At 41.8% G+C, this 23,958-nt stretch overlaps 1 protein-coding gene across 4 annotated transcripts in view; it reads right to left on the reverse strand.

Moving 5' to 3' along the window:
• TBXAS1 (thromboxane A synthase 1) overlaps positions 1-23,958 on the reverse strand; it is a 240,724-nt gene that overhangs the window by 132,208 nt on the left and 84,558 nt on the right. For 3 of the 4 annotated variants that reach the window (XM_086754539.1, XM_086754548.1, XM_086754556.1), the window contains one exon: positions 20,519-20,571. The exons of the other annotated variant lie outside the window; for it this stretch is intronic. In XM_086754539.1, coding sequence (XP_086610665.1) covers positions 20,519-20,571 — 53 coding nt within the window. The remainder of the gene's footprint in view (positions 1-20,518; positions 20,572-23,958) is intronic. 4 annotated transcript variants of the gene reach the window in all.

A 23,958-nucleotide genomic window follows, 5' to 3' on the forward strand; every position in this document is an offset into this window, starting at 1 on the left:
ATGGCTTTGTAAGTCAAAATCCACAGGCTAGGAGCACAACTTCCATGATCTTCCCCTAAAGTTAAGGAAAAAGGACAAGTAGAGCTAAGCATGAAACAAGATCGTCTGAGCTATTTTATTTAGCAAACACAGGTCCAGAATCTACAAAGCCACCAGAAAGATGCTTAACTGAGTTTTAATATATTTTAAATCCTTTGCAGGATCAAGGCCTCGGTCACAAACCAAGAGGATATCTTTCAACTAGGCTTTATTTTTTTTTTACTTCTTCCAAAATAGGATGTAAAAGATAAAATCCTCCTGAACAATAATCTATTCTTCCCAAGTAAATAACATATTCACCTCCGCCATGTAACTTCATTTTGATTCTGTATTACTACATGAGGATATCGCCAGTCTCACACAGATTTATTACTGAACAAAACCCGATATTCCTGTCAGATTTTAATAAATAAGAGTTTGAGAAAAACAAAAGCCTCCCGGCAAGTGCATTACAAATGGATTCATGAATAATTTAGGGCAGCACTTTTTATTAACTTTCTGTAGGTTAATCTTTTCAGAGGGCTTGTCTGCACACCAAAGTCCTACCTTTAACTGCAGTGATACAGTACCATTACACTGCTTGACCCAGTCCTTTGTAATATTTTCACATAGGGCATTCAGGGTGTAATGCAAATGCTTGGGACTACCAAGCTGACTCCTGCAGAGAAAAAAAGAACACGTGAATGTAGTACGGTGTCCTCAGAACGATGCAGCTCTGTGCACATGGGAACCTGTTGTAACACTGCCATACCGGTAAAAATAAATTTCATGACCCACAAACGAGTGTAATTTTACTGTGTAGGTGAGGCCTCAGTTATTTAAGTTATGCTGTTGGGTCAATTCCTATTAGACTTCAGTTTAAACTGCAGCCCTTCAAAATAGAGAAAAAAAAAAAAAAATCCACATTTTCAGACCAGCAGCTTTAGCTCCATTGGAAGGTGAGATAGGAAAGACCTGGTACCAGTACATCAAAAGCATGAGAACAGCATTAGCTTCCTCTACCAGATGAATGGGCGAAGCCATCACCTCAGTAGGCTGCCAGTGCAGGAGCAGGTAGCCCTGTGCTGCACCATCCCCAGGAGGGCCAGGCAAAAGTTTTTCAGAAGTGTTCAAGAGATGGCACAGATCTGCTCCCAGAAGTTGCAGAAAAGGCAGGCTGCCCTCCAGACTGTTTACCAAAGGGCTCACATGCAGGCGGGTGGTTATGTTACAGTATATTCAGCAAAGGAAGTTGATCTGCATCCAGAGTGTTTTAATAACTGAAGAGGCTACAAACACCCAACACACTCAGCTGCAGCAGTTTGGTTAGGAAGAGCAGACAAGCACCACTTTTATGACAATTAATGACAAGGACTTCTGCCTTGTGTTCAGGTTTCACCCAAGATCACAGAATCATAGAATCTTAAGGTTGGAAGAGACCTCCAAGATCATCAAGTCCAACCGTCAACCCAACATCATCATGCCTACTAAATCATGTCCTGAAGTGCCACATCTACACATTTTTTTAACACCTCCAGGGACGATGACTTCATCACTTCCTTGGGCAACCTGTTCCAGGGCCTGACCACTCTTTCAGTAAAGAAATTCTTCCTAATATCCAACCTAAACCTCCCCTGCTGCAACTTGAGGCCTTTTCCTCTCATCCTATCGCTAGTTACTTGGAAGAAGAGACCAACATCTGCCTCCCTACATCCTCCTGTCAGGTAGTTATAGAGAGCAACGAGGTCTCCCCTCAGCCTCCTCTTCTCCAGACTAAACAATCCCAGTTCCCTCAGCCGCTCCTCATAAGACTTGTGCTCCAGACCTTTCACCAGCTTTGTTGCCAGTCTCTGAATGCGCTCCAGCAACTCCACGTCCTTCTTGTACTGAGGGTCCCAAAACTGAACACAGTATTTGAGATGCAGCCTCAGCAGTGCTGAGTACAGGAGCACAATCACTCCCCTACTCCCACCGGCCACACTGTTCCTGATACAAGCCAGGATGCTGTTGGCCTTCTTGGCCACCTGGGCACACTGCTGGCTCATGTTCAGCTGGCTGCCTACAGCACCTCCAGGTCTTTTTCTGCCAGGCAGCTTTCCAGCCACTCTTCCCCAGCCTGTAGCGTTGCATGGGGTTGTTGTGACCGAAGTGCAGGACCTGGCACTTGGCCTTGTTGAACCTCATACAATTCACCTCAGCCCATTGGTCCAGCCTGTATGTTCCAGTCCTCTTTGCAATTAGTAATTTAGTAAACATGTCTTTTCTTTTATCCACAAGAATAAACGACAATCCAGCAATGATTTGGGCTGTTGGCACGTGCACCACCATTGCTTTTTGCAGAGATGTGGCCTGGGTGTCTCAACCCACACCTAGTGCCTGCTGTGGCCACAGACACAGAAGTTACCCCATGGAGGTAAGAGATGCCTGCCAAGTCCAAATATGAGCTGAAGTAGGAGCAGTGAGACAAGGAGTGCCCAGCCCCTCCTGCAACTCCCAAGCACACCATCTCCCTTTCCAGTATTGGCTAAGGACCCCCTGGGAATGCAGACTTCTGTTCTCAGGCAATGTAGCAGATCAGTCAGCTACTTTTAATTTGAAGGACCAATTTAGCATCGTCCTTTCTGTGCCCCCAAGATCGTTCTCACCACACTGCTTGGTCATCTGCTGCCGACATGATCCCCCATGTCCTGAGCCACGGACGTGCTCTCTGAGCAAAGCTCACTGCAATGTTGCCCTGCCACGCAGGAAAAGATGGAGTGCGCGCACAGTACATCACGGCAAAGGGCCATATGTTTCTGTATAACACCTGCAGCCCTTTCACCTTGTTTGTAGTGCTGCTGTCAATTCACAGAAGACTTTGATCTCCCTATCTATTACCAGTCCCCTGTATTACAAACACATCACATTAATCATAAAACACATATATGCTGTTAGGTAATAAACAAGGCTTTGTTTTCTATTCTGCAGTCTGGTAAAGCACATAAAGATCATCTGGAAAGCTAAATGAAAATAGAAAATTTTATTATCTCTATCTTCCTCAGGGAAGAGGAAAAAAAAAGGGGGGGGGCAGAAGGAGAGGTGTGCAAAGACACAGAGATACAGAGGAAAAGGATAATTTTCTTAGGAGATATTTCTTTTAAAAAAAAGTTCCTTGATGACTCTGCCTCGTTTGTTTAGAGACACCCATTCACTGCAGGCAGAGAAATGCAAGAACGAATAGCGCACTGCTTGTTCAAAATAGGACTGAAGCCTGGCGTTACTGGCATAATTATTTGAGAGGCTTGCAAATGGATTTGTCATGAGCACTGTCCCCTTCCAGCTCTTGCAGGCAATTCAGACTCTAGGACTAAGCAATAGGTAACAAAGAGCTGCAAGGCCCAAACGCAATCTTCACAGAAAGGGTTACTTTGAGCTGTGAGGAAAGGAAAGAAAGGGACAAAAAATTGTCAGGTAGTGTGAGTCCCATTCTTATTTGTGTTATATTAGCAGCTAGAGACCACTAATGTTCCCGGTCTCTAATTTGGTAGGAATTATAAATAAGTAGAAGGTTTATTCTAGACCTGTGGAGCCTACAATTTAAATAACCTGGCGTGACAAACAGTGAGAAAAACAAACAACGTCCTCTACTTTCCATCTGAAGGACTGTGGGACAGGCAGGTATGGAAGAGCCAGGAATTGCCAGCAATCACCTATTTTATTTTTTTTTCTGTTGACACCCTGTGAGAACAGAGCTCCTCAGCTGCCATGTACACCTGGAAATCCCATGCCAGCTTTTTTCAGGCAGGAGGAAGTCTGCTGGAAAGTTGGGAGCTAACTCCTGTGCCACTTCTCCTGCATCCTGGCTGTGACTCTAGCTGGCAGAGTGCCTTCCTGGACTATTTTTAAAAAGCACAGACAAGCTGAGTATCTCTGGATTAGAGAACTGAAGAACATTACCACTCAAGGGAAAAAAAAAAAAAAAAAAAACAAAAAAAAAAAAAAACAAAATCACAACACCTTAGAAACAGGTGAACTTATTGCACATGAAGATGAAGCCCCGGTAGCACTGAGCAGTCTCAGGCTCAGAGAAAAGTTTGAAAGCACAGCTCTGCCAACACACACACGCCTCAGCCGGAGACTAATCCAACCCATTGTGTACATTCATGAAAAAGAAGACATGGCCACAGTGATTTCTATTTAAGAATAAATTGTTCCTCATTTCCTTTTTCGATGAACCACACTTCTTTTCATGTTGTGAAAGCTTTTAAAATAAGCACATAGAACTATTAATTTAATTCCTGACTGTATTAAAAATATCATGTAACAAGATGCCCAGACACTCGCGCATGCTTTTCTGCGCTGCTCTGTATTGAAACGCATCCACCTCTTTGTCCACGTACCCAGGATTAAAAATGCTATCTTCTACATACCAAGAACCCCTGCGCTATCTCCAGCTTGCACCTTGCCATAAGACCTCTGCTTTCTGCCGCGCTTAAGGAAGTATCAAAAAAGGAAGAAAATTCTGGGATTATTTATATTCTCCCCACCGCTAAAAGCACAGCTATTTTTAAAGGAGCTCCTTCCTTGTCAGGTGCAGTAAGAGACTCGTGGTAGGAAAGTAATATATTTAGGGTTGACAATAAGGAGAAGGAGGGCTGACTGGGGCCATTAGAAGGTACAGAGCTGGCAGAGCCTTTCAAATGCCTTACACCAGGCTGCAAACGAGATGTATTTCTGGGCATCTCTAATGCCGGCTGGGGTTTAGTGACTTGAGGGTGTCACACACATTTGCTAACCCCTTCCCCCAAGTGAGCAGTGCAGGAGATGCAGACTCTGCATGGCTGTGTTAATTCATTCATGAAATGAAGTAGATGACATTTACCCACATATAAGGAATGACAGAGATTAAATTAAGCTCCTAAAGTGCCACAAAGAGGAAAAAAAAAACCAACAAAAAAACCCCACACCTCTGAATTGAACAAGCATATTTGGCAATCTGTGTCCATTTGGTTTTCTGAGGAAATTTGAGTCCAGATCCAAGTGTAACTACAAAAACTCATGCCTGCATTCAGGGTTTGGGAAGAGAAGCAGCAAAGGGGATGGACAGGGACAATGGAATAATTTCTTTCCTTGCTCCAGGTGGGCTGCGGGAGAAGCCACAAGGTCCCGAGCTGTGCTCCTCCGCAGCTGGGGAGCTGCCGCTATTTTATTTTTATCCTTGCAACTGAGCTAAGATGATTGTCACCATCACCGCTCCGTGTGCTTGCATCATACCGCTACCGCTGATTAGCTACATCAGTATTCCACTTCATTAATGCGAAATGAAAGCTGTAAATAGGGTACAGCTTTTATAGGATGCTACCGGAAATGAAAAGCACTGGGATGGTAATAAGAAACCAGTCGCTCCTCCTGCCTGGGTGACGCTGAAAGCCCTCACAGCTCTCCACCTTGGCAAGAGCACCAGAAGAAGGTTTCTAAATCCTTTCCCATGGTGTTTCCCACCAAGCTGGGACTGTAGTCGTCTGTGTTTTGTTAACTCGTGTTTAGACTGTGACATTTTCACCAAAGCTTGTTTTGTCTGCGCTCGTTAAAGCACGGTATGCCTGACTGACCTCATGTGATGGCGCAGCAGACATTTCCTGTGGGTTTCAGCATATTTCCGCGCCCGGCCTTTCTGCGGGTTTGCGAGATGCGGTGGGAGAGCAGTCTCATCCCGTGTTCTTTGCACCTAATTCACTACTAAAGCACTCCTTTGCCATACCCTGAAAGAAAAAACTATCAGGTTACTATTTCCAGAACACTGGATTACTATTCCTAGGGAAGGCTGCATCTGGGAGATAGCAAACTTTCTGCGTCTCCAAACTTTACTTGCTACCATCTACACACTGTTCATTTGTATGGAGTTGCATGAGTCTATTATTTATATTCAACAGTGCTACCTATTTTTATCAGTGCAGTGAAATAAAAAAAGAAAGCTACAAGATGGCTGAGGAGGATAAGCAAACGATGTTACTCAGGCTAAACAAGGGCAGTCTTTTCTCCATCTTTTTTTTTTTCCCACATAAGGGAGGGAGAGGGATTCGCTCAACGCTTATCCTGATTTCTAGTCAGGAGCTCTAAGCAGCTTCTCTTGATAGACAGGTAAGCAATTTCTGGGAAACAACAGGCAGTATTACCCTGGCAGGTCTACAGCCATTTTGCACAAGATAAATGGAGACAGAGCAGCGCACTTGAAGAAGATGAGGGATGTAGCTGTGATGCTACATCAAATAACATGGCTGAGAGAACACGCAGGAACACGGGCAGGCAGTGCAGGGCTGCTTTCTAGTAAAGCAGGGGGGACCCATCCGAATGAGTGGCAGTGAAGTCTGGAAGGATCCTCAGCGTCCCAGAAAGCAGGAAAGCACACACGTGTCGTGGCGCAGGCTCCAAGGAAAATTTGGGGATAGGGGACAAAAAGAGGAGAGCATATGTGCAGCCATATGGAGAAAATGAAACAGGAAAGAGGTCAAAGGATTTAAATATAATTTGTGATACTACGACATCACAAGATACCAGCAAGCTATAAAACAGGTTGACTATAATAAAACCACAAGTGTAATAAAGTTTCTAGTTACACACCCATCAGTAAACTTCATATAAGCAAACACACTTCAAGATGACTAAAATAAAACCTGTGTGATCTGACTTCTGCCTCTCATAAAGCGTTTCTGACCATGATAAAATTGAAGTTTGTATGATTTTTCCTCCCTGAGACCTGACATCAGGGCACAAAGAAAAGCCATCCTGCCATTTCTGCAACCTTCATCTTATATATACTTTACTTATCATGGCCAGAGCTGAAGTGTGAGTAGCGTTTGCCACATCTCCAGTTTTGGTTAGCCATTTTAGCCCTGAAGGAAATAAAAGGCTTTCAGAACACACCGAGTATCTCCATCTGCTGAAGAGTCATGTCCTCATACGTATCTTCAAAAGAAGCATTCAAAATCAGTAGGCTGTTCCTGTTTGTTTTAATTCTGCACTTCATCTTTGATTTCTTCATAGGTAAGACAGCTCATCTGCCTCCTGTAAATATGATCAGCAGTAGTGAACGATACAATATTTTATTTTTGCATGTGTTTGAAATAAACATATACATTATTTTCATTCAGTCTACTCCTTTTTACTGGCATTTTGATCTTAAATCAATGGGAGAGTTTTAATATATATTTTACACCATCCCTTTTTATTCCTTTCCTCTGTTCATGTTAATGCAGATGCATGCATTTCTGAAATAATACTGCCTTAATATTAGAATATTTTTATTCATCAATAATGGATAGGACTCAATATACTGATTTTTTGCATCATAAACATAACATGATGAAATAAGTAAGCCAAATTGAGTTTGGCGTAACTATATATGCATACACCGCTTTGTTGAATAAGAAACAAGACACTGACTTGGTCATGGCTACCAGCCTGAGGATATCTGAAGTTTAAGCAAACAAAAGCAGGGTTTCCTAAGTGGGAAGCAATGAACAACCCATTCATTTGGCTTGTGTGCAATAAAGACACAGATCCCAGTCAACACTTGAGAGCCTTACTCAGGCAAGTAAAAGTTTGCCAGACTGGCCATGAGGGGGACAGTCACGGGGACTTGCTTTTTTTTCCTGATCTGCCTTAAAAAAAAAATATGTTGAAACAAAGAGAAAAAAGGATAGTAATTACCTGCTGAGCTCCTGAGAATGTACCTTTTTTATGCTACAGCATACAAAATGCAGACAGGAAATATTCATTTTTTAAAATGCTTGCATACCTATGGTAGTGTGTACTTTTCCCTACACATTCTTAAGATCACACACACACACACACAAACTCAAAATCATTTAATTTTGTTAATGCATTATTAAATGTGCACTAAGCCCAATAAAAGTCATTTCCCAATACTTTATGCATTTATCATGAAACCACTAGCAGAATTCTTTACAATAAAAATGCTAGCCACACACATGACCAAACTAAATTATCTAGGGAAATGGCTAATATCTGACCATGTGGAAACGTTAGAAAGCAGGGCTTTGTTATAGGACTAGAAAGAAGAAATAGATGTATTTTCTTACAGAAAAATTGCAATGATAAAAATATTTTTAATAGTAAAAAAAGCTGCAGCTCCAGGAAATTTTCCTGAATCAATTCAATCTGTGTCGTGCCAGACTTTAAAAACCCATTAAAAATAACCATGATAAATTTCCTAATCTCTTTCAGTGCACCACACAGAAGACAAAGGAAACTGCAATTCAACAGAGATAGAAAAGAGAGAAAAGAATGGAGAAACCTGATCGCTTGTGCATCGGTGGTAACATCCTCACTAACAACAACGGGCAAATCTGTGCCAGAAAGGACAAGGGACAGAGGAGCAGGAGTGATGTGTGCAACTGACAATGGCACTCCAAAGTAATGAATTCCAGGAAAATCTGCTGTTACAGATGGACAACACGCTGCTGAGAAGTAGTTGAGTCACGACTTTCATAACATGGCAAATTATTTCAGCCTAAAAATGGACATCGTGAAAAACACAATGTCTGCAGTGCTGGTAAAGCAGCTACGGGGACAACATCCTACAAACAGCTAATATCCTCGCCTGGTTTAAATTATTAAACCTCGTTGAAATCCATGCACATTCAGGGATTTTTCCCAATATTTAATGCGCAGTCATAAGACAGATCATGTTTCAAACAGTAATATTAGTAAGAGCACTACCTAGTTGACCTATTTTCCATTTACCACCTTGTATGTATTATCAGTTCTAACAAATACGCTTTTTTTGATGCTCCTTTTTTTTGAGGGGGAAAAGGGAGCAGTTGTATAACAAGTGGCATGTATGTCACCATATTCTGAAACAACCCAGATGCCTGAGGATGGAGGAGCACATTTAGCCCTCTCCTTTTCCACAGATGTACCCTTTCACCATGGAGCAGTAGGTCGTCTTCACCCACCTCCTTCTTCTGATGGCCAGCCTGGGTGCAGCCTATCACCCCCATGCTGGGACCCAGTTCTCATATGCACATTGCAGACATTTAAGCTCTCTTCACAGCTGCACTAAACAGCTGTCCAAGGCCCACATCTGCCTGTCCAGGGACATAGACAAGATGTAGGCTCAAGAACATCTCTTTGTCTCGGTCATAGCTGCTTGGCTAAAGACCTCAGAAGTGAGACAGGTCCACGGGAGTCCTAAGTCATCTGAGTAAATGTTATCGTCCAACACTGCTTTGCAGTCATACTTAGGATTTCCGAGGAGGCAGTTTCTGAAAGAAAAATTGCATTTTTAATTGCTCAAAGTCTACCTAGGAAAAAGGGAAAACATGTAGATTTGAAAGCAGACCATTGTAAACACTTCATATTCCTTCTAAACATACAGATCTTGTGGAAGATCAAGCGACGTGATCCTCACACAATGACAGAGGTACAGCAGAGATACAACCCACCGAATCTATTCATAACCCCTATAAACAAAGCAAAAAAATACAAGCATGACTGTAGGATGAACCATCACTGAAGTAAATATATTGATCTATCAAAAATGATTGAAGACTGACAATAAAAGGGTTATAAATGCTTAGAAGAAAAAGAAAGGAAAAACACAAAACCAACCCACTGAAAAACTCCCACCTGCATTCACAGGGAAAAATGGTCTGGAACAATAAAACACAATGGCAGTGCCTGTACGTCTTTGATAGCTGCCCCTCCCAAAAGCTGGAACAATCTTGCTCCAAACCAAGCAAATTAAAATGTAAATGCATGAGCAATCGTCTGGGGGATTCAGACGCTTTGTGTCCTGTGGGCAAAGAAGGAACAGGAAAAAAGGTAGGAAAGCAAGAGAAGGCACCACTTTTAATATTTGTAATTATTGATCATGCTCTCTTCACTTGGAGCTGTTTTAATCCAGCAGAGACCTCACCAGTTAAATATGCAACGCTGCCAGCAACACTCGCTTGTCCTCTGACCTCAGCACAATCCGCTGCTTCAACTCCTGCGGTGGGCAGGGACAGCCTGCGGATTTTGGGGGTGTCAGCTGGAGCGCATCATGTAAACAGTCGCCTGCAGAAATCCCATTTTCCAAATGGCAAGCTCAGAGACATAGGATGGGAAAATACGCTGAATGCAATGCCCAGAGCAGTCTTGTGAGTACATAAAAACACAGCGGTGTATCAAACAGGTATCAGGGGCTACTTGAGGGCTTACAAACTATGTTTAAATATTTTGCTAAGAAAATGAATGTGAGGAAAATTACAGTAGTTTCATAAAGTCAATTATTTATGAAACTACTCTGTTCTTCACCGTTCATGAAAATCCAGTTGTGTTCGGTTATTGGGCAAAAGCAAATAAAATGCCACTGATGCAAAGGGAAAGTTGGGTCTCTGGTAGGAAAAAGTTTAGGTACTTCAAGTATTAATCTTCCCATTTTGCAATACAGTTCTCTACCTTAAAATCAGAATTTAAATTATTTTAAGAGAAAATAATTTAACAGCTGATGCCTTTCCATATGACATGACGTTACCAGCTGACCTATTTTAACATATGCCTCTGTGCTGCACTTGTAGACCTACTTTCTCTTTCTCCTGCCCCATGCCTGGCTTATTTCCTACTGGGCCAAATGGACAGTGGACATACAAAATCGTTAGGCGGCTCTGACAACATTTTACTTTGGCCCTTCACACAGAGTATTTCATAAGATGTTCCATGAGATAAAAGGTCCCAGAGAACCAAGATCCTCTCATAATGTCACTTTGAAAGACTCTGCAGCAATTCCCAGTGTCCTTGCCAAGATTCTTTTTCAATAAAATAGATTTCAACATTGACAGAAAAGCTTGGATTATTGCTGAGTGATAAAATGTCTACTGCTAGCCCTTACAGAGTCAGAACATTGCTCCCAGCTCACTCCTTTTTCTGTAAACTACTTTAAGACGTCTGGATAAGTCTTAAAATCTGCTGTACAAAACCAAATTTTATTAAATAGGTACCATCATCCAAAAATCAAAGTTACATAACGTAACTTCGTAACTTCTTGACCTAAAAACACTGGGTCAAGATTCTCAAATAGTCACGGCTCTATGCTTTTAATGGAGCTACACTGAAGTAAACAACAGCTTGAAGGTCCAGGCCACTATTTTCAGGCTTATTTACATGGGGGAGAGAGGAGATTCTGGGACAAGACGTGGTTTGAATCTTAATAAAGTTAGACTAGAAAAAGCTCCTATACAAAAATTGCTGCGAGAGATGGTCAGGTTTTTCCCCTGATGTAGTTTGTGTAATTCCAGAACTGCTGTGTCTGTGCATGGAGGTTTTTTGACATTACTGTAGCTGTTTAATTATACCAGCACATTTTTATCAGTAGGACTATAATAAATCCTCCTTCAAGACAAGCCTTCAGGTTTAGCCACCAAATTTAATGGAAGGAAAGAAAGATTCACAATCCCCGGGGTAATGGTGGCTCAGCTCATTCCACACTCCCCAAGTTAGGAAAAAAAATAAGGAGAATAACAGCTGAAAACAACTTCTTCCTCTGCAACAGGGTATACTTTTGCCTATTGCCTGATGAAACCATACCCAGTTCACCAGCAGAAGGTCTGACATAAAGCAGACTCTCCAGGGTAAGAAGAGAGGTAGTCGACCAGAGGAAAAAAAAAAAAGGGTTATCTGAAGATGGTGCCAAACCAACAAAGAAAAAGGAGATATTTTGTTCCCCTTACTACTAATAAAACATAGTAGAATAAAATTGGTCCCCAGACTAATAAGGTAGAGGAAAAACTAAAACCTATATATGACAAAACAATAAAAAAGTAATGAGGAGATTTATGGAAGTACATAAAAACCTTGGAATGACGTAAAAATTGTCAGGTCATGTTACTGTTTTCAGATCAACATGGATAAGAAAAACAGGAAGGAATAAAAATTAGAGCATGGAGGAAAGATAGTATAGGGCTGAAGGGGACGGAGAGATGCAAGAGAAAGAAAACAAAGCCAAAACAAATATTTAGGAGGGAAAAAAATAACAGCAAGAAGCATAAATACAAAGGTCACAAGACAAGGTTGTCAAACTAAAAAGAATAAAACAGAACAAACCCCAGAGACAACAAAGTAGTGACACCATAAAAAGGAGAACAGGCAGCAATGGAAGGGGAAGTGTCTCCATACGTATCAGGCAAAGCAGTAAACATGACTGTCTCTAAGAAACTAAACAAGAGATGTCCTTAATCCATTCCTGTGCAATGCTTAGGTGTCCTAAGAGACAGAGGCCCCACAAGGTCTTGTTTAAGGGCTCCCCAGCATGGGGAGAGAGGATCTACCCAGGATCTTTGTCTCCCTCCTAGAGCTCCTAACAAGGTGGGCATAAGGAGGGGACGGAGCCATGGATGCTCCAACCAGCACTGAGGCTCTCAGAGAACGGGGACACACAACAGGCTGCTGATTTGCAGTTTCTTCTCTGCATCCTTCTTCTCCAGCCCCCAGCGGGGGTTATGTGGGGAAGGGAAAACCCTTTTGCTTGACGCTTCTCATGGCGCAGGAGAAGGCAGTCACAATCTACTTTTGGATTTCTTCGACGTGCCATAAAGAAGGGTAAACTGGCAGTAGGGGATCACCTGGAGAGGCAGCGATGGGACTCTGCTGTGAAGAGCTGGGTGACCAAGGAGGGCAGGAGGAACTCCTGAGTTGCAGCATTAGTTTAAAGTTGATCTGCTTCAAAAGCTGCCAAGAAAGGGAAGGGGGGTAGGCAACGGACATTGGGAGATGACGCATTTTCCTCCCTCTGCATAGAGCCAGGGGAAATGATTCAGGAACTTCATTTAAAAATTGCCGTGCATGGCACTCAGAGCACCACTTCATAATCAGATACATAGCTGGTGAAGTCAGAGACCATTAATAGCTCCTGGACGTTACTTATTGTATGTATCCACTTCAGGTTTGCATCAATACTTCTGGGTGCTGTAGGAAAATCTAATGAAAGCATTCAATATGCACAGCAAATCTTTCAAATAGGATTTGTATGTTAAAATAATGCCCAGATTTTTCAGCCTTTTAAAAGCCCTCAGCCTGCTTCTTCCCAAATGGTGGAAAGGCGAGAAAAATTACAAGGTGGACTTTACAGCCTGTTAGGAAGATTAACAAATGCAGGCTTTGGTAGATGGTGAAGAGGATAGATCAAGGTGAAATTAAGCCTAAGAAACTAGTTTTTCTAACTGTGGGGTTCACTCAGAATGTCCCTTCCCCCTGCCTCAAACTAGGATGACACAGTCTGGTACGCAGGTGCTGATCATTCACAACGTTACATGGTAAGAAGAGGCAATCTGTTTAGCTCTCCCACCCCAAGTCCTTCAAAATGATGATTTTAAGCATTAATTATCTAAGAAGCAGGTTGTACAAATGTACAACTACCCATGTTGTACATTTAGTGTGAAATGCTCCAGACAGTACGTTTTCAAAAGAAACTTCAGTTTTCAAATAATCTTAACCTGGAGCTCACAGGGACTATGCTTTAACAGCCAAGTGCTGCACTACCAACGTTCAAGGAAACAGGGGAACTAAGATACACCTCCCTGGGAGCACCTCTCAGCCAAAGCTGCTCCCTGCACATGCAGAAGCAGGCCAAAATTTAAACCAGGTTTCTGACATCCCAAGGTATGGTACAAGGGCCTGCTCTGCTGCTTCCCTTGTCAATCTTCAGAGCTGACACAGTTCTGACCAATATCACAGAGCCTTTCTGCATCCGGCCAACACTGTCCCAGTGGAGCCGTACTGACCAGGGGATTTCCCTCCATGCAAGCACTTAATTCAAACTGCCCTGGGTACAGAAAGGAGCATCAGGAACACGGTGCAGGTGACAGGCACTGTCCTTTGCTAACTTACCAAGTGCACATAAAATGTCTGTCTCGTTTGGTTGGATTTCACACTCTCTTTCCAGAGGTGTAAGAGATTACATCAGGTCTTTGACTTAGGTTGGCTTGAACAGCTGCAGTAGTGTCATGGAGCAGTCACTGATGGAGGAAAGAAACTTGGAAAAAGTGCAGCAGGGAGCACATGCCTGCACCTCAGCCACCCCAGGGCAATGTCTGGAGTCTCAGAGAAGAGAGAAAGCTTTGCACGCAGAAAAGCTCACCACTTGCAAAATACTTTTCCATCCAAATGGCTGAGGGCTGGGATTGTAATGTTTTGGTGGGCCTTTGAGTCTCTGTTTGTGAATACCTAGAACATGAGTGTCCCTGGACCTGACCAGGATAGCAAGAGACTACAGTGACAAATCAACAGCCATTAGAGTAGACAAGCTCAAGTTGCGTGGTCCTCATGGGAGGTCATAGCAGACACATAAGATTCTGTGCATGGCCAGAAAAGCTCATTAATGAATGCCTTCAACATGACTAGCACACTAAGCATTGATTCACAAAGTTGCAGAGACCCAAGTATATTTGAAACACGGCAGAATTAAACTATTCAACTAATTTACCATAAATTCTGTGTATAAACTGCATCCCACAGGTCTCCGTACGCAGAATGTAAAGTGCTCCGTAATGATCAGGCAGCCCGCAAAAACTATTACAACTGTAACAATAACAGTAGACTCCAATTCTCAAAACAGTGTGGGATTTACCTTTTGGGTAAATCTTTAGGCATCAGTCCCATGTTTTTAAGACCAATTAGCTCTAGAGAGAAGAGGATAAACTGGTGATGATACACCCATAAGTAATTCACAGGACTTGTTCTAGTAGCTTGATTTAACCATTGGAACTAACCATAACCAACACCTAATTATGGTTAAGCATGGGGGTGTAGTATCATACTGTGACATTACATTTTAGTCAGGAATATTGCTGGGTTTGGGTACTTTTAAAAATAAAACTTCTACAAAATAGGTTACTATTAACAAGTTCTGAAAGCATTAATTAAAAAAAAAAAAAAAAGAAAGAAAGAAGGGCTCCGAAAGTTTAACTCAGGAATATTAAGATTCTCCTGTTGTTCAGTCAATTTTTGAGATAATATTTTCTGTTTCAGAAGAATGGCTAGCACATTGCACAGAGCAGCAATAAAATTGTCTACATGCAAAGTGCTGTCAAAAGAGAGGGTGGGGAGGGGGAAGAAATATTTTTCTCCCCATTAACTTCTTTCAGCTACAATAAACCTAGGTGTTTATGTGTACCAACAGCAGTTAAAATATTTTCCAGGCACAAACGCAATTGTTTCTTTTATGGCTCTGATTCAGCAAGGCAGATAAACTTCTGCCTAACTTGAGGCATGTTGAGTAACACCATTGACTTCAGTGGGATTACTCATGTGCTCAAAGTTAGGCACATGCTTTAAGGGTTCTGCTGTACTGTATCCTCAGTTTGCAGGTATTCAAAGGAAAGAGAAATAACTAATTCACAATAGCAATTCTGGGGCTGATCAACAATCCTATGGAGTTAAAGGATCTTATCACAATACATAAATGAGGAAACACAGTGGGGGAAAAAAAAGTCTTGACAGAATATGAAAGACTTAATTCGGGCCATAAAAGTATCTCTCTCTTTAAGAAAACAAAAATCCAGGCAAGTGAGGCTACCAAAAATCTTTATCAAGGAAAATGTGAAACAGAATATGAAGAGCTATAGATCAGAAATACGAAGCCTGGTTTTTTTCCCCTCTCCTCTATCCTTGCCCAGGCATAATTTTCTCTAGCTGAAATATGAAAAGTAAATTGCTAAAAATATCAAAATAAAAGAAGGACCACAGGAGAGGTAAGTCAGTCCATTAGAATCCCAGTGAAAAGAGGAAATCAAACAGGGTAAGATTGTTTCATAAAACTAAATTATTTCTTTATACGAGCCTTCAGAGACAAAGATGTGAATACCTGTCCTGGGATTATTCTTTCCACGTAAAGCAGAATAAGGCTAGAAACACAGACATTAAAAAAAAAGGTTTCTGAAATTAAAATGGCAATAAGGACACTGTTTCTTCAGATAAATTAACTGCATGATGAAGACATCAGCTGTTCCCTGCAAGAGGAGATCCTGCCCCTATCCACCACAGGTTCACCCTGAGGTGCTTGAGGAAGGCAGGAGGAGGGATAAGGCTTTGAGAAAAGTTTCAGATGCCCAAATCCCAGAAGTACATGTCCCTCTTCTGTCCACAAAAGGGGATAGCCTCAGACGTCCACAATGGCTAACCGGTGTGCCTCAGCTCTGATGCAGAGGCCAAGACCAGCAGTGAGAAAAGGCTGTTTCTTGTTCACAACTGTTTGATTACAGGCTCATCTGCAGAAACGCTAACTAGTGCCATCTGCAGCGACATTTTTTTTTGGGAGAGGAGAAGTCAAGCATTCAGACAGAACCAACTCTGGCTGCAAAGACTTCTGAAAAGCTGTCAGCTGCCAGCGTAGCTTACAATCACAACTCACCCCTGGACACATTTCAAGTTAGTGACTGGCTCCATGATCTAGCCTAATCCTTTAAACCACCCGGCTGTTTAAGTGACCAGGCTTGATCTTGGTTCCAATAATGACTTATTAGGAAATCATTTAAGGAATATTAGGAAGTCCTTAAGGGGGGGGGGGGGGGGGGGGGATTAAAAAATAAACACACACCACCACCCACAGATCAGACATTGCGTTATTCCATAGACACCTTAAGAAAAATTGCCTGTCCTATTTTAAGTTGCTTTCTGTGTATTACTTAAAAATGTGCTGAAGTAACCCACTGCAAAACAAGATACTATTGATATAGAAATGGAGCTCCATTTATATCCGTGTTTTCACAAGATGCTTCAGCAGTACATGCACACACCCGTTTCTGTGCCTGCGCCTTGACATGCTTTCTGTGGTACTGTGCTGATCATGGAATGCTTCTGCTGGAGCATAGCAGAGGCTCCGTTTGAGTAGATGCAGGTGGCTGCTGATGGTTTTATTAGGGACTGAGAATGTTTCTGACAAGAAACAAGCCATTCTTACTAGTTCCTCTCCACATCAGAAAATGCAGATTTTCAGCTCACTGACTTTCTTTGCCAGTTCACAACCTGACAACCCTGGGCTCAAATGCCTCGATTGTCTTCTGCTTTCTAGAGATGGTTTAATCTGAACTCCATCCTCTTACTACTCCTAGACCCATCTCTTTGTCTTTACCTTTCTTTGTTCTTGTCTTCCTTAGCACTTACTCCACTACATAGTTGGTCAGACTTTTCAGAGAAGGCTGAAGTTGAGAGTTAGAGTGAAGGAAGAGTAAGAATAGGGTTTGACCTCCCTCAAGCTGTTTCAGATCCGAAAGGACGTGAATACAGTGTCACCCTACAAATTGTCTGAATTTTAATCTTCCGTTCTTACTCTTTGATTATACGCACTGAGGTCTATGTTGTGAACTCTTACACTCTTCTCCACATCCAAATGCACTGCTACAGTTGACGGCAGAATAGGTTCATTCATCCCAGAGGCAATCACCTGCCCGCTTGGGGCTATATAGTTTTTTCCTTCACTGGTGGTGTGTTGTTGGGCCAAGAATATATTACTTAGTTTGGCACTATTCTCCAACTCCAAATCAGCCATACATACTCATAGTCTTGTAAAGTCATTATGATGCAATCACAGTAGAATGCTAAAATGCATACGAAGTGCGTATATAAAGTAAAATTAACTCACTGCCTCGACAGCTCTGCTCATGTTGTAGCAGTTGCTTTTCTGATTCCATAAAGTATGCTCTCCCCCTTTGTTTCTTCTCTTCAGCCCAGAAGCTCTTTGTGTCTCTGTCTGCTCTTCCCACTTATTTCCGATCAATAATTGAAATGGAACAATTGGATAAGGTACAGGTGAAAATAAAGCATCAAAATATCAAAGTTCAACCAAAACATAAGTGATGTAAGTCACTGATTTCCACAGAAACCAAGACTACTTTCCTGCAAAACTCTTACCATAAAAAGGAGACTATTCAACACAAATCTTAACATGTATCAATACACTGCTTTCCAAATAGGATATTTTTCACTTTTTATTTTTCATATGGAGAACCAGCAGGAGGTATTTTTATATAAGATATCAAACTACAGCTGAATGAAAAACTACCACTCTGTTGTAGGATCTCTTCAAAAGTCATGTCAGTAGCTTGGATTCCCCCAATGAACAGAAATGCTCCAACTCTGCTTTTGCACCAAACCAGAGCCGTTTGTTTCTGCCTCGGCCTCCATCTTAGGCCATCTCTGTATGAAAACAGACAGTTTTCACAGCACACACTCACAAATGAAGACTATTTGCATTGTCTCTCTCTATAAAAGAGTAATACCATCACCTCTCCTTTGGATCCACGCACAGAGTGAAGAAGAAAAATGCTTTTGTGACCTACAAAAGCCTTACTTGAAATAATTCTCTACGACTTGAGGCCTTTTGGAATGGAAGGGATATATTGTTTTGACTTGATTAAAGCTGAAAAGTTGATTTGACATCCTGTTGTCAAGGAAACCAATTCACACACAAAAGAAAACAGTTGTGATGGTATCATTCAGACTATTCAAGTGACCTTAGAAAGAAAAAAAAAAAAGGCTTCAGTTCCAAAGATTTGTATTCAACTCACTTCACCACTGTAGAAATAAAGATCATTGCTCTTTATGCTTATTGGAAAGCAGTTTTCAATCCAGAAAAAGCAAAATGCCGCATCTTCTTCCAACTGCCAGATCCAATACTTTGCTGGGACCATACACATAAACACACCTATCATCTATTGCCTATTTCAAAGAACCACAGGAAGAATCACACAGAAGACACATAGGGAAGGAGGAGGAATTTATTTAATTGACAGAATAGTGATAAAAACCCCGACACATTCAACACCTATTGAACAGTAGCTTGCAAGCCAGGTTTTAAAACATCCTTCAACTAGAAATAAAGCTTACCTCAAGCACAGCAATGTTTGAGCCTAGCTTTGTTTTCCTGAGAGACATCAAAAGGCAGCATTTATTCTCTGCCAGCCTCCTAGAGCCCTCACAAATTACATTTTTCATGCAGACAATAAATGGCTATGTACTATTTATGCTCAGTCTGCTCATTCCTCCTTCCTAGGGGATCCAGAGGAGGCAGAACTGTCCTGGCTGACCATCACTGCCACCACCATCCAGCTTCGCAGCCCATACAAGTCTCATAGAGGTTTCATTCCCTAACAGCTGTGGGTAGATGGGAAAAATTAAACTTTCTATCTATCTGCTCACACACTGTAATTATACATCTCTTTCTCCGATGACATAGCCTCTGCCTGGCCGAGTGAGCAGACAGGCGACTAAATAGCAACTTGTCTCGAATTCAGCTTAGAAAAAAAAATAGGCATGATATTAATAAGGAAGGAAATACACTGAGGAATGAATGCCAGTGTTCTTACATTATTGTCATTTAAGGCCATCACACCAAAGGTCATGGAGATAATAAGCCTCAGTCATTTTCCATTTGTTACACAACATACAAATTGCCACAGTGTTAATGAATATCTTTCTCCATTCCTGGCCAGCCAAGACACTGTATTATTTCCTCTTAGACAAGTACCTAACCCTTAGAATTCATTATTTCCATCACTTCTTGCAGCACTTTGTCCTTAGAGCTGAGCAAAAATGCCACAAGGCGGCTGTGACTGGAGCATCAAATGCTTTGTATGCCCAAGTCTGACTTCTTTCAGATAGAGATTTTTTTTCTGGAAGAGCACACAAAGCATATTTATATTGTTTATGATCAAATATGCACACACACACACATATTCATATATGCTGTCTTACAAGTGTCTTAAACCCCTTGCAGAATATAGGAAAAAAAATGTTGACATCGTACTTTCTGGATATTGTTTGATACTTCTATACTGAATAATAGCTATGCTAGAAACACCAATTGACCACAACAATAGAAGCTACCAGGAAATAACTGCATTTCCACTTAAAATGATGGCAACTGGAAAGTAGTTCTTGGAACAGAAATGACATTCACAGAAATGTGGAAGGGCTTGTGTGAAAGGATATACTGCTTAAACCCTCTTTACTCCTAATAAACTGCTAAGATTGCACAGCTGAGCTATAGAGAGAGGAATGTCTTACTTCTAATCTGTACTTCATTGTGTTTTGATTTTAGGAATTTTACACAAATGTAGATAGCAACAGCTGAACCAAATTCGTACTATTTCATAAACTAGGTGAGGTTTTTTTTAAGATGTTAAATTATTATTTTTACGGTTCACCATAAGTATAAAGACTATGCAGATGAAAAGAGAATATTGAAGACTGGTAGCTTTGTACAGTTCTGAAAAAGACTAAACTTTATGTGCATAATTAAAATTAGAAAGATAAGAATGAAGTCCGACACCAAATGCTAAACTAAAATAAGCCAAGGTTACTTTCTGCACATAATCAGCCAACCTCCACCTCTGTCTCCCAGACTGAAACACCGCACTCTGGTTTTTGATGCACATCTTATCTTGGCATTTTGTCCTCTCCCACCGAACAAACCCAAACAGCAAAGGCCAGAAAAGAAGAAAGCGGATGGCACTGCTAAGCTTACCCACAAACAGGTCCATACTCCGTTATGAGTTTTGTGTGGTTCTCCCAAAAGCCCTGGATAAAAGAAAAATAAAGTATTTTACAACAGTACTTAAAAGAAACTTTATTATACAGTGTTGCTAACACTCACATTGAAGTTTTGAACCTCAAGGAGACCCATGGTATTAACTCATAACTTCACCTTTCTCTCATTGTCCATCTGTGACAGTAGAGACTAGAAATGATGACTGAAAAAAAATCCCAACCCCAAATAAGACCTGGAAAGCCATGAAATGTGTTTTCATCAGGGTTTTACACTCCAAAATATGTTACCATGTCATGATTTTTTTTTTTAAACTGATTTCATCATTGTTGTCCTGACCCATAGTTTTTGTCTGATATATGTGCGGATGGAAAAACTGACAGAGAAATCAATAACAGAATAAGTATGTGACTTACTACACACAAGAGAAACACAGGGGACATAGAAAGGTTGTCTTGTTTTGGTTTTAGTTACATTATTAAAAAAAAACCCCAAACTTCCAAAGTTGGAGTTTAGCACGAGGCAAGACACCTGAGACAATCTGCAGAATACTGAGCAGATTTATTTTAACAAACTTTTACATTTTTTACGGTGTTTCATTTTCATAATTGATGAAAATTGGTATCCACTTATCTAAATAAACCTGCCACTATACTAAATTGTTAGTGTCCTAAATGAATTCAAATTGATTAATCTGAAAGAAGGTGTGCAAAATGTATACCCAAAAATGAAAATTAAAAAAATCTGTTTTAACAAAACTGTGATATTTGAGAATTGTACTGCATTGTGTTTGTAACTTATCTGTGGAAAAATAACACATTTGACTGCATTAATCTGCATTTATGTTAATTCAAGAAAGACTACTGTGATCTATCTTCATTCTTCAGAGAAAATTCACTAACAAAGTGGAATACTTACACCTCATACTGAATCTTTCTTATTTTTATGGCATACTGCAGAATATTAGGTAGAACAATATGAACTATTGTAAATACATTAACCACAGACATAAACAAATAAGACCATGTAATGTGTGTATGCTTTGGGAGCGTTTTACACTAAGCAAAAGAAAATCTGGTAATCAGAAGTAGTTATCCTACCTATCACCCTTGGGTGCTAACTTATCACCCAAATTAGCAAAGTACTTGCCACCACCTACAGTCCTCTTATAGAGCCCTTCAGTTGTTTTTTAAGAATACAACTGTAGTAGGTTTGGGTTTTTTTTCTAATCCTGGTCTTGCAATATGTTTATTCTACAGGACAGTATGTCTCAAGGTTAAAGCAAGAACTTTAGGTTTTCCTTAAGCTACAAAAAGCTAAAGCACTGGATGGTGTGTAAGAAAACACACTAAAGACAAAATAATGAAAGAGGTGGTTTAGATGATTGCCTAAAAAAAAAATACATATTCTCACCTGGAAAATACTTTACTAGTAAAGTAAGCAGAAAAGCCTCATCCATTAGCACACAGAAATGATGGTGGACCAAGCCTTTGTGATGCCAGAAATACACACAGCTAACTCAAAAAGGCTTTTATCCACGGACACGGAGGGAGGGGGAAAGGTGCACACACATTCACACCGACCTGCGTTTTGCTATAGCGATACTTCAGCAGTGGCAGGATTTCAGCCAGCAATTGCTATGATTTCGGCATTACACAGGTTGCCCACTGCCTTCCCCTGCTGATGCAAGGGGAGATCCTTGGGCCAAATTCCCCCCAGCGCCATTCCCCACTCAGCCATCTAAGGCCACGTGAAGCAGGCCCAGCTCACCAGCGCACTCTGACTACTTTGCCTGCGAGAACGACTCCAACCTGTGCAAACACGGCTGATGTGTACAGCCATGCTGAGGCACTGGAACGACACGGGGCACTGCTCGGGGTTACCAGGCAGAGTCGAACACAGGGTGCAAAGCGCTGCGGTGTCACAACGGTAGCGGCTGCATGGGGCAGAGGGACTTCCAGTCTTGTGAGATGATGCTGAATCAGGTCTGCCCTCCAGCCCGCTTCCCTCCTAGCCTGAGCCTTCGTTGAGGACATCCCAAACTACAGCCTGAACCTTGCCTGCTAAGGTTCGCTTTGGATTGCAGGCACGCACATAGGTATTGCACTTGCTGTATCCACCAGCTGCATTCCAGCAAGCCAGCAGGATATTAACATTTACAAGAAGCCTAGACTTTAAATGATTCAGTGAAAAAGCCTTCCAGAAAGCCAGCTTCTTGGAAGCGCTGTTCCTGGCTGACTACAGTAGAGGGGTCAGGCAGAACACATTTCAAATCAAGCCTGTTAACCAATAACTGGTTTTCCACCTCCAGGTCTCCTAAATGATTGCACTGGCTTAAAATTAACCATGCTTGGTTTTTCTTCACCGAAGTGAGAAGTACAGGTCTGCAGGATGGGGAGAGAGGAGGAGTTGAAAAGTACCTGGGAGAGATTGTGAGATACTTTCATCCTTGGCAGTAAAAAAAAAGTGCTTGTTCTCTACGCTCCAGGACATCTTCTCACATCCTGCACCACTGCCTGCTTCCGCCGTCCTCCCCCAGGACCCATAGCTATCCTGGCCCTCTTCACGGGCGCAGTGAGCACCTGGGAGCAGGACTCATCAGGCTGCCTGGGAAAGACAAGCGAACGGCACACACAGAGCCCTGTGAGGCTGCGGCGGCCAGAGCACAGGCAAGGCTGAGGAAATGTGCGCATGCATTCCTCACAAGCCAAGGCACGCCTTTCAGCTGGAGGAAGCTGGGGTCCTATGAAGGCACTTGTGTTTCTTCTCGATAGCCATGAGGAAGGCCAGTGAACCTGTTATGGTCTCAGTACACAGTGAGGGGATACATTCAAGGCCAGGTTGGATGAGGCACTGAGCAACCTGATCTAGTTGGAGATGTCCGTGCTCCTTGCAGGGCAGTTGGGCTAGATGACCTTTAAAGGTCCCTTCCAACCCCAACTATTCTATGATTCTATTATATGTCACGTCCACGTAGCTCTGCCAGTTTTGCAGCATCATCCCTGAACACGGCTTCCAGTAGACGGGTACCTTGAAAACATCCTCCTCCTCCTATGAGTCATGTTGGAAGCACAGCAAGCCTTCTAAGTGCTTTTGGTAACTTATTTACTCTAGTTGAGGTTGATCTGCTCCAAGGCTTATTATTGCAGGTTTGTCCAGGTTTATAATTGCAATTGTACTTAGTACCTAAAGGATAACTAAGCGCCTGCCCACCAGCAGCAACTGTTTTAGATTAAAATGGAGGTATAGACCTCTCTTTGACTCAAGATCACCCAGTGGGTAAACATGAAGAGAGGGAGCTAACTCAGAAATGGTGCCTGCTGACATCTACCCAGTGGCTCAAACAGCCATAAGGCAGGAGCTATAATGAAGCAAGGTGTGGGTTAGGAAGGGGATAATCTGGGAAAAACAGACACATA

The sequence above is a fragment of the Chlamydotis macqueenii genome, chromosome 1 (assembly GCF_036417535.1).
Source record: "Chlamydotis macqueenii isolate bChlMac1 chromosome 1, bChlMac1.mat, whole genome shotgun sequence".
In the NCBI taxonomy this organism is placed as follows: Eukaryota; Metazoa; Chordata; class Aves; order Otidiformes; family Otididae; genus Chlamydotis; species Chlamydotis macqueenii.